The sequence below is a fragment of the Octopus sinensis genome, linkage group LG2, assembly GCF_006345805.1.
Source record: "Octopus sinensis linkage group LG2, ASM634580v1, whole genome shotgun sequence".
Lineage (NCBI taxonomy): Eukaryota > Metazoa > Mollusca > Cephalopoda > Octopoda > Octopodidae > Octopus > Octopus sinensis.
In genome coordinates, this window is record NC_042998.1 from 97,399,310 (window position 1) to 97,411,471 (window position 12,162).

Here is a 12,162-nt window from a genome sequence, read left to right on the forward strand (position 1 = left end):
TTCCAGAAAATTTGCATCTATATTTCTGTAACTCTCTCTTTTCATGGCAGACTAAATTTATTGTAGCATTTCGTTGGAAAGTAAACTGTTCTTGAAAAATGAAAGTATATTGCAATACAATCAGAAGTAACGACAGACATCTCATAATTTCAAACAAACATTATGTGACGTACAAAGGTATTCAATACATATTCATATCATTTTATCTTTTACTTGTTACAGTCATTAAACTGCAGCCATGCTGGAGAACGATTTTGAAGAATTTTTAATGGAACGAATCAACCCCCCCCCCAGTGCTTATTTTTTAAAGCCTGTTACTTATTTTATCAGTGTCTTTTACTGAATCGCTAAGTTACAGGATGTAAACATACCAGCATCAGTTGATATGCAGTAGTGGGACAAACACACACACACACGTGTATATATATATATTCTTTCTGTTACTTGTTTCAGTCATTTGACTGCAACCATGCTGGAGCACCGCTTTTAGTCGAACAAATCAACCCCTGGACTTATTCTTTGTAAGCCTAGTACTTATTTTATCGGTCTCTTTTGCCAAACCGCTTAGTTACGGGGACGTAAACAGGAACACTAGTTGTCAAGCGATGGTGGGGAGACAAACGCAGGTACACAAACACACACACACTGACACACACACATACATTATACGATGGGTTTCTTTCAGTTTCCGTCTACCAAATCCACTCACAAGGCTTTGGTCAGGCCGGGGCTATAGTAGAAGACACTTGCCAAAGGTGCCATGCAGTGGGACTGAACTCGGAACCATGTGGTTGGGAAGCAAACTTTTTATCACACAGCCCGCGCCTAATATTTAATATAACGTGAAAACTGAACGTATAGTTTATATAAAATGAAAACAATCACATTTACGGGAAAACATAACAGTCATAGATGCACAAAATGAGATTAGGAAATACTTTTTCACTATCTCTACATTTGTTTCGCCATACATGCTCATGAAAGTATGATAAATCTTTTTGAAGGTATCGTGTTAATAAATCAGCGTTCTTCCTACTTTGTTGCCTAAGTTTCTTCTTGGCGAGTATCTATCACCCTTTTGTAGTCTGTGTATGGATGCTGTCATCTTTTGTATCAATGTAATTGAGGGAATGGTTGACAGGGTTTGAGTATAAAAGTTGCTGAAACTCGCATAGGAACCCTTCCCACAGGATGTCAAATGTGCTTCATGAAATTTTGGTATACCACTGTCGACACTTCCGGTTTCTATCGCAATATACTTTCATTTTTAAAGGACAATTTGTTTTCAATATTTATGACTGCATATTAACTTAATTTTGTTCTTCTGAAACGATATCGACCACTATGCTACAGTAGACATGTGCGCTGTGTATTTATGTTGGCGCAGCTGTGTCGCAAAGGTTTTTGGGGTGCGTCGAAAAATACTTTCATCTTTGGGAAAATTTGGTTGTTGAATTAATTTAGAATTAACAGTTTTTAGGATCGGTTGTGCGCAATTTTGATATTAATTTAATAGTTTATGGGCGATCTTTCGTCTCTAGTAGACCTTTCCGTCGATTTCCGTAAAAAAATTTTTTTTTTTTACATATGGGCTTGCGGGAACTTTTGAAGTAATATATATACATATACACATACACCGAGAAAAAAATTTCAGTTATCTCTTTCTTTCACACATTACTCTGTCTCTTCACACATACTAACAGAAGCACTTCACTTACACAACATACTGTCTGTCTCCCACACCCCATCAAACACACACACACACGCGGTAACTTCAAAAGAATTTCCCTCGTCATACAATCGCTTTCTCTTAGTCTCTTTCGCTCTTATTACTTCAAAAGTTCCCACAAGCCCATATGTAAAAAAATAAAATTTTACGGAAATCGACGGAAAGGTTTACTAGAGACGAAAGATTGCCAGTTTATGACATCTATATTACATTAATTCTGTGTGTGTTTGTCATGCTTTGAATTTGACCTTCAACAATAATTTGAACTCAATTCGTCCCTAACAATTTTGCAGTCTATGTGGGAGGATGAAGTGGGGTGTGGAGTCATTGAAATCAAACGATTTCCTTTTCTAAAATGAAACGTTTTATTTTATTTTATTTACCCTACATTGTGTGTATGTGGGAGTTTATCTTTTGTAGAAATATTATGATATACATTTCATATTTGGTAAATACATGTTTCTTTTTCTATTCTATGTGTGTTCCTTATTTTACTACACGGTGTAAGATATTCTATCTCTACTGAAAATTATTCATTTGTTCTGCACGTTGCCATTTCTTTCTGAAGATAATTTACCGTATTTACGCGTGTACAAGTCGCCTTATTTTATACTTGATTCAAATTAAAAAAACAAAAACAAAAAAAAACTAGGAAGACTTATACACAGAGCAAAGCTAAAACTATGAAGGGATACAATTTGCTATTAATATTTAACACTAAGGCGGCGAGCTGGCAGAAACGTTAGCACGCCGGGCGAAATGCGTAGCCGTATTTCGTCTGCCGTTACGTTCTGAATTCAAATTCCGCCGAGGCCGACTTTGCCTTTTTATCCTTTCGGGGTCGATAAATTAAGTACCAGTTATGCACTGGGGTCGATATAATCGACTTAATACGTCTGACTGTCCTTGTTTGTCTCCTCTGTGATTAGCCCCTTGTGGGTAGTAAAGAAATAGGTATTTCGTCTGTCATTACGTTTTGAGTTCAAATTCTGCCGGGATCGACTTTGCCTTTCATCCTTTCGGGGTCGATAATTTAAGTACCAGTTGCGTACTGGGATCGATCTAATCGACTGGTCCCCTCCCCCAAAATTTCGGGCCTTGTGCCTAGTGTAGAAAAGAATATTTAGCACTAAATTAGGGTGCACTGAATAACGGGTGCAACTTAAACAGAAATAGATTTGGTATGAGTGTGATTTTTCTCTCTCGAGAAAACTCATTTTTTTAGATTCTGCTCATATACATATCGCTGCAGGTAGGGTGAACAATTTATGTTTTAATGTTTTAATCAACAATACACTGTTAACTTATGTAATTTACCATTACTAAGAAACAGACAAAGGTGTCGTCTATAAAACAGAGAAATGATTGTAAAACGGAAAAGATGAACGGGCGGCAAATCGAGAATCGCAGTGTGAACGGAAACAATTGAAAAATTGTAAGGCTATTGCGAAATTTAAACCAGGTTATTAATTGAGTTTTGAAGTGGAACAAGAATTCCAATAATCCATCAGAGGAACTCAAGACTGAAGATGTTATTGTTATAGACGCTGAACATTATAAAAGACATGTGTGAAGGATTTTACTGATACGTATTCACAGCAAAAATTAACGTTAAGCTCTAAAATTGAAGCAAATAATAAATTGCGTTTACATAGTCAAGGATTTTTATTTTCTATTAGGTTGTCAAGAAAGTTCTTGAGGAATTTTAAATTTTGGTTTTAAATAATGTATTTTCAAATTAATTTTCGTTAAATTACTTTGACTTTATATATCATTTTAAAGACCGTTGTTTGCTCTGTCTAATCGTGTTACTCTTTTTCCTTTTGAATAATTAGGCCATTTTTTCCGGAAGGTTGAATACAACATGGACAAAAAGCAAATTCGCACTATTTTCTTATTCCAGTTCAAGCTAGGCCGAAAAGCTGCTGAAACAGCTCGCGATGCGTTTGGCCCAGGAACCACTAACAAACCTACAGCACAATAGTGGTTCAAGAAATTTCGCAGCGGTGACCAGAGTCTTGAAGATGATAAGTGTAGTGGTCGGCCAATAGTTGACAACGATCAACTAAGAGCCTTAGTCGAAGCCAATCCACACACAACTGTTCGAGAGCTCGCTTCTGAATTAGACGTAACGTATACAATTTCTAACCACTTGAAAGAGATTGGAAAAATAAAAATACTTGAGAAATGGGTACTACATAAATTGAACCTCAACCAAAAAAAAAAAAAAAAAATGCCGTTTTGAAGTGTCGTCTTCCCTTCTTTTATGCAACAAGAACGACCCGTTTCTCGACTGGATTGTGACTTGCAATGAAAAGTGGATTCTTTACGACAACTAGCGATGCTCAGCTCAATAGTTGGACGCCGACGAAGCTCTATGGCACTTCCCGAAGCCAAAGTTGCACTAAAAGACGGTCATGGTGACTGTTTGGTGACCTGCGGCCTGTCTCCTCCACAGCTTTTTGGATCCAGGCGAAACTATTACGGCGGAGAAGTACTGTCAGCAAATGGACGGAATGCATAAGAAACTCCAACAACAACAGCCAGCATTGGTCAATAGAAAAGGACCAATTCTTCTCCACGACAACGCTCAGCTGCACGTCGCACAACTGACCCGGCAGAAGTTGAATGAATTAGGCTACAAAATTCTGCCTCATCCGCCATACTCACTAGACCTCTTGCATACCAACTACCACTTTTTCAAGCAGCTCGACAACTTCCTGTGTGAGAAATGCTTCAAAAACCAAGACGATGCCAAACACGCCTTCAAAGACTTCATCGCCACCATCACGCAGGATTTTTACGCTACTGGCATAAATAAACTTGTTTCGCGTTGACAAAAGTGTGTTGAATCTGATGGTGTTTATTTCGATTAATAAAGGTTTGCTTGAGCCGAGATATGTGCATCTGAATTTAAAGGTTAAAAGCCGCAAGAACTTTCTTGACAACCTAATATTTTGTTGTATAATTTATACAAAGAAAAACAAAGTAAAAAAAGAGACATCAACGCAGCACTAAGTGTCTCAGTTGGTCGCACGCCACAAGGTTCAGCGGAACCTGCTGAAGTAAGCCGACACGCTGGCGGCATTACCACAGGCGATGGCAAGGCTAACGTGTTGGAAAATCCAAGCACTCTCACGGGCATCACAAGCTGCAAACGACGACAAGAATTTCACCGTTAGTGGCCCAACTTCTCCAAATGTCTCAAACGTCACAGGCTAGAAGAGATAGTGCACTCTCAGGTCCCGATACTTCAGGGCTTTGTTCCGTTCGGCTACGGAAGCAGTGACGCTCCCATTTACCACAGCATCTAGGATGAGGGAGGGAGCCAAAGAGTCACAGACTGTGGCGTCCCAGATGAGGCATCTACCTCTTACTCAGGGACAAAGGGTAAGACCATCTGGTCTCTTTCCATCATTTCTGGATAATCCCGCCGGCTCCAGAAGTGAGGGGATATTAACCTGAGTCAGGGCCCACTCAATGATCAAGTTTAGTTTTGTGTGAATATGATTTATGAATTAGTAGGCCTCTCATTTTTTTTTAAACTTGAAAATACAAATGATGGCACTTATATAGATTGAGACGGAAACAAAATTTCCTGATTCCACAAACGTGAACAGAAGTACAAATGACAAATTTTATAAAAGCGCTCTACAAATTCTACTTAAAGGTGACGGTCGAACATGTTTATAGTTTTTATTGCCACAGTCAGCAGTGATGAACATTTTAGTCCGCATTGCAATAAAAAGAAATCATGAAATAAAAAATACCTGCCAAGGAAAACTTGTAAGGAGTGCCTCCAACTATCATTTAGTTCAAAACCAAACAATAATTAACACTTAATTGTTCTTAATGTTATCAGACCGTTTATAGGGCTTATAGAATACCAAAATTATTCGAAAACCTGCTATTTTTCAAACTGACAGGTTTTAAAACAACTGGATTGTGTCACCCGGCTCCTTTGTCTGTACCACATGAGACAGATTGCTCCTCGGATTCGATCCTACAAAAATCATCAAACTTTCATTTTTTGTCTTCATTTGATTATCAATTGGTTTCACATTTATTTAGTTTTGTTCATTTGTTTTACAACAGTTGCATTAAATAAGTTGGTTCAGCGAGCATATAGTTTTTTGGATTCGATCCTACATTAGCTCTGTGCATTTCGATTCAAGGATGAGCTAGTATTACCACATTCGGTAATTTTTTAAACACCGATAACCTACAGACGCAGATAACCAACATGCCAGCTGACATATTTTACAAACACATTTTGTGGCAGCTATAATGAAATATTAAATGGCGGCGACCTGGCAGAAACGTTAGCGCGCCCGGCGAAATGCTTAGCAGTATTTCGTCTGTCGTTACGTTCTGAGTTCAAATTCCGCCGAGGTCGACTTTGCCTTTCATCCTTTTGGGGTCGATAAATAAAGTGCCAGTTTCGCACTGGGGTCGATGTAATCGACTTAATTCGTTTGTCTGTCCTTGTTTGTCCCCTCTATGTTTAGCCCCTTGTGGGCAGTAAAGAAATATATAATGAAATGTTAACAGATATCAAAGGAACGACCGTGGCTTTCGCGTCAAAATAGAAAATGAAAGATCGAGAAAGTTCAAATTATCCTGCATAAGGCTGCGATCCAATGTCTCAAAAGAGATTATTTAATTACTGCAGATCTCTTGCTTTGCAGGTTAGGCCATTTAAGACATTCTTTTACCTCATTTTTTTCATCTCTTTCTCTAATTTGCTTTCATTACTTCTACAATATAGGTACGAGAGACAGCAGACACACCATTCATGTTCCTTTTCCTCTTTCTTTTTCCTCTGAGACACAGACATGAATTCAACATAGATAATATATTATTACAACCTTCTGAGAGTTGAAACAACTGGAATAAACAATGAATTAAGAAATATCTTTATATTATTCATTCTTCAACGAAACTTCACAACATCATCGTCTAGTCGTAGTTATGCCGACATCAGTTTCCTTATAACAGCTGCAGTGTACACTTACCTCTCCCTTCATTTATACAATTATTTGCCCCAATTTATTATCATTTTCATTTAATACCACATCTGAAACCAAAAGAAAAGCATGCTGGTGGGGGAAATCGAAAAAGAAACAGTACATCGCAGAAAGTATAATTACTTACGAGAATTTTAAGTAGATTAATAAAGATCAAACAGATGCCTACTTTAGAAGTGAATTAATTTGTATCAGTTAAATATACAATTTCGTTCTTTATTTTACATCTGTTTATTTTATATTTCGCGTACTGTCGTCCCTTAAGTGAGTTACATCTTCACACATTAGATGGTAGACATACAAAGATTGTATCTGAGGTGATGATCGGGAAATATAGGAAGTTGAATGATTTGAATCTTTATTTGTGATTGTTTATATTTGTTTATAAACTCTTGAAATTCATAAATATGATTTTAATACATAATTGTAAACATCTCCAAAAGTAATGGAGAATGGAGGCAGCCATAAACAACGATGTTTTTCTAACACATTGAATTTCTGTGTGTGCGTCTGTGTGTCACTAATTCATATGTCCGAAAAAGAAGTCAGTCAGCTGTGGGCTCACACTTTACAAAACTGGGGCAAAAAGCAATGTTGTTGCTTTAGACATAGCAAAACTTTCGACAGTGTCTAAAATGCGAATCTCCTATAAAATATCCTGTCTAAGAGTGTCACCCATATCTCAGCTTCAACTGATAGCTTCCTATCACATTACGCAAAGCTCAAGCAAGGTCCATAATGAACGATGCTGTTACTACATATATAGATATCCTGGACTGCATCCAAATAAGACCTACTCGACTGATTGGCACTAAATCAGGAACAGAATTTCCTGCCTTGCTCCAAATGTCTAATACTGTGTCTATTACCGCGGAAGCTTGTATCAAACTGAAATGAGCATGTCTGAGGGTCTACCAGTGTCACTTAGAGTATGTATGGTGTTTACAGACAAAGTAAACACCATACATACTCTAAAAGACAAATAATATATACATAATATAAATAACATATATATGTATATATATATATATATAATATATATATATATATATTATATATATATATATATATATAATATATATATATATATATATATATATATATATATATATATGTATATATATATGCATATATACATACGTATGTGTACATACATATATATATATATATATATATGTGCATATGTGGGCACATGACGTCACGAACGTGTACAACAAAGTGTATGAAGCATGAGTTCATGGACCATGAACTAAACTATTCTTTCGAACAGCGAAAGACACAAATGGAAAACAAAACAAACAACTTAAAGAACGACCCTTCATCAGTAGTTGGCTGTTTTCCTAGTCTCCTATTTCGAGCATATATATATATATATATATATATATATATATATATACACAGACATATATATATATATATGTGTGTATGTATATATATATATGTACGAAAGTGCTGAGATTGCTGTCCTCGTCAGTTATTTATATTGCATATCCTCAAGAAATGCATGCATCCATATAGGTCAGCCCTTTATAGGTAAGATAGCTTGGCAATCTCAAACAAGATGAACACCCATACCATGGACAAATTCAGGAAGGACCTAATAAAAATATTCAAGGAACTCAGTCTGTGCACAATGGTTACCACCAACCTGAGTATGGGCAAGTACTACCCTTACAAAGAACCCAACGAGGAAACTGTATACATCCACAGGAGCTCGAACCTCCCAACTGTTGTAATTAGAAACCTAGTCTCAGGCATTTGTAGAAGAATATCCAGTCTCTCAGCTGATAGGGAGAGCTTTAATAGAGCTGCCCCCACTATAGTGACGCTTTGGCTAGGAGTGGGTTCATTGAGAAGTTAACATATATGGAGAACCCTCCCCCACTCAGCACCCAAAGAGGACCAAAAAGAGGAAAATAATCTGGTTCAATCCTCCTTGCAACCTAGAAGTTTCAACTAATGTAGCTAGGAGCTTCCTGTCGTTAATTAAGAATTACCCTAGGTACTAAAAGCTTTTAACCCACATAATGTCAAGGTGAGCTCCTCCTGCTTAGATAACATCACTTCTAATACCACATGCTACAACAGATGCAAACATGCACCAGCACAACTCCCAACTGTAGCTGTAATTTCTGAACCATACTAGCTGCCCTCTAGAAGAATCCTGCCTCTCAAGGGCTGTAGTCTATAGAGCCACTCTCACATCATCTGATGGCATCACAAGGCACTACACAAATATGTAAACCAACAATTTCAAGGGAAGATACACACAGCACATGCACTCACTCAGCTTCAGAAATAGAGAGAATTCCACTTCTATATCTTGCTTCTTCTAGTGGATCTGTGATCCCTAGAATAAAACATCCAGCATCAAATGGCCTTTATTGACAGGGTGCCATGGAGGCAGAGCTGGCAATTACAAGCACTGGTCCTTTTTAATAATAATAATAATAATAATTATAATTATACATTATTTATATAATAATATATGCTCCATTTAAAGTGACTAAACCTAAACAATTGACTGAAAAGAGGACCTGTGTGTGTTACTCTTCTCTGTAATTTACAGCCTTCGGGTTTGTTTACAAATTCATAAATATCATCATCATCATCATCATCGTTTAATGTCCGTTCTCCAGACTAAAATTAATCATACATTAAAATTGGCTGAAATTAATGGGTGAGTTATGTGGCTGAATTGGGTGTGTATGGAGCCATGTAAGCATTGATGTTATGCTCAATTCCCAGTGGTTTGGCCCATGTTTTTTCAGTCAATTGTTTGAGTTTAGTCGATTTAAATGGAGCATATATTATTATATAATTAATATACAATTAATGTTATTATTAAAATGGACCTGTAAGTCAATCTTCTTCATAATTTACAGCATTTGGGTTTGTTTACAAATTTATAAATATATATACTAGACTAAAATTATCTATACATTAAAATTGGCTGAAATTGATGAGTGGGCGATGTGGCTGAACTGGGTGCATACGGAACCATGTGAGCATTGATGTTGTGTTCAATTCCCAGTGGTCCGCCTATGTTCTTTCAGTCAATTGTTTATGTTTAGTTGCTTTATATATACATATATATATATACACAATGGGCTTCCACATCGTTTCCATTTATGATATTCACTTGTATTGGTCAGGGCTTCAGGAAAATATTAAATAAAATCACCGATATTGTCTCATCTTAGTTTTTCAAATGTATACACACATGCACTGATATATGTGCACGCGTGTGCACACACACACACACACACACATGCACTTATATATACATGCATAGCAAGAATAGAAAGAGATTACTGACCTGTATATAGAAATATCCTGTAGGTGGCTCAATATTATCCACTTGGTAAACATCTTTATTACTTAAATTCTGATAAGGAGCATAGTTTCCAATGGGAGTACCTTTTAAATTAAGAAATTCTACCTTTTCTAATAGGCCAGGTGCTGTTAAATTGCTGACTTTGATGTACAAGTTGGTTGGAATTCCTGGAAAATATAAAATTTATCTTATAAAAACCAGAATCTCTTTGGGAATTAGCATTTTTAAGTTTCAGTTGCTGGTTTCTTGTCAATGTTGGTTTAAACATGTGGCTGTAAGAAATAATTATAAGAAATATCAGATTATATGATGTGGCTATCATCATCATCATCATTTAACGTCCGCTTTCCATGCTGGTGTGGGTTGGACGGTTTGACTGAGGACTGGCAAGCCAGGTGGCTGCACCAGGCTCCAATCTGATCTGGCAGTGTTTCTACAGCTGGATGCCCTTCCTAATGCCAACCATTCTGACAGTGCAGTGGGTGTTTTTATGTGCCACCGACACGAGGGCCAGTTGGGCAGTACTGGCAATGGCCATGCTCAAATGGTGTTTTTATGTGCCACCTGCACAGGAGCCAGTCCAGTGGCACTGGCAATGACCTTGCTCAAATGTTGCTTTTCACATGCCACCAGCACAAGTGCCAGTAAGGCAACGCTGATAACAATCATGCTCGAATGGTGCTTTTTACGTGCTACTGGCACAGGAGCCAGTCAGTGGCCCTGGCAACGATCACACTTGGATGGTTCTCTTAGCACCCCACTAGCACGGATGCCATTCATGCAGTGCTGTTATCGAATTTGATTTTGATTTCACTTGCCTCAACAGGTCTTCGCAAGCAGAGTTTAGTGTTCAATGAAAGAAAAGCATGTATAAGTGGGCTTGTTACACCACTGGCATAGACCATGGGTTATGGTCTCACTTGATTTGCCAGGTCTTCTCAAGCACAGCATATTTCCAAAGGTCTCAGTCAATGGATTTTATTTTTTCCTTGATTCTGTCATTGGACTATGGCCAAGCTAGGGCACCATTTTGAAAGATTTCAAGTCTGGTACTTATTCTATTGATCTCTTTTGCCAAACTGTTAAGTTACAGGGATGTTAAAACACTAAGAAAAAAACCCACATTTTTTCCCTATAGTATAATCAAGAGGAAGGGGTGTGTCAGTTACCTTTGGGTGACACCAAGATTGGGTGATGTTGATATGGTTTATGTTCAGTTTGAAGATAGGTAAGTTGACTTTGCAGGAAAAAATACAGAGTGGAAATTCAAGAGAATTGATGCTCAAGGGAATAAATATTGGATAAAGTGGTTAATATAGGCTTGGAGGTGGGGATTCAGGAGGTGTGATAAAAGGAGAAGAAACAAATATAAATGGTACCCACAACTGAGAAAAACCAAATAGTAAACTCAGAGAAAATAACAAGTTAATTGATTTGAGCAGTAATACCTATTTGTTGTTGTTGTAGTTGTTTTTTCTTTTTTCTTTTTTTTGATAATAAATGATAATTAAACTTCATGGATTTCATAGAAGTTAAAACTAAGGAATTAATATGGTTTGAATACAGTAATTACAACTGATGTTCAGTTGAAATGGTCACTTGTTAGTTTGAAAAGTAATTAAATTGTTGAACACTAAACAGTCCCAGAGCAGGGATGAAAATCTGGACAAAGTATTTATGCGATATGAGAAAAAAAGAGTGAGAGAGTTATATAAACAGGAGAGTTTGAGCCAGATAAGAACTTTTTTGTAATTGCTTGATTTGCTGGAAATAATAGACAATTCTCCCTCAAATTATGCTCTTTTATCTTGAAAAGGACATGTTGCATAGGGGAAAATTTATGACTGGAGAGTCTTTGAATATATATCTGTCTGCTCTGTCAGAAATAATCTGAGGTTAACAGGGTCAGCTAGAATATATGGTTTACAGAAACTCAGATCTGAAGAGCCAACAAGCCAATACGCCTTGATGATGAAAAAGAGGCTGGAAAGTGTTGTTGTTGATGTTGAAACTGTTCTTTAACCTCAGGCCAACTCTTATTAAGTAGACCTGTGATCGAAGGTCATTCA

General features: G+C 37.1%; 1 protein-coding gene across 2 annotated transcripts in view; it reads right to left on the minus strand.

Moving 5' to 3' along the window:
* The window catches only part of LOC115225415 (hemicentin-1-like), a 410,505-nt gene that overhangs the window by 229,761 nt on the left and 168,582 nt on the right, over positions 1-12,162 (minus strand). For both annotated transcript variants that reach the window (XM_036498554.1, XM_036498555.1), the window contains exon 6: positions 10,076-10,260. In XM_036498554.1, coding sequence (XP_036354447.1) covers positions 10,076-10,260 — 185 coding nt within the window. The remainder of the gene's footprint in view (positions 1-10,075; positions 10,261-12,162) is intronic.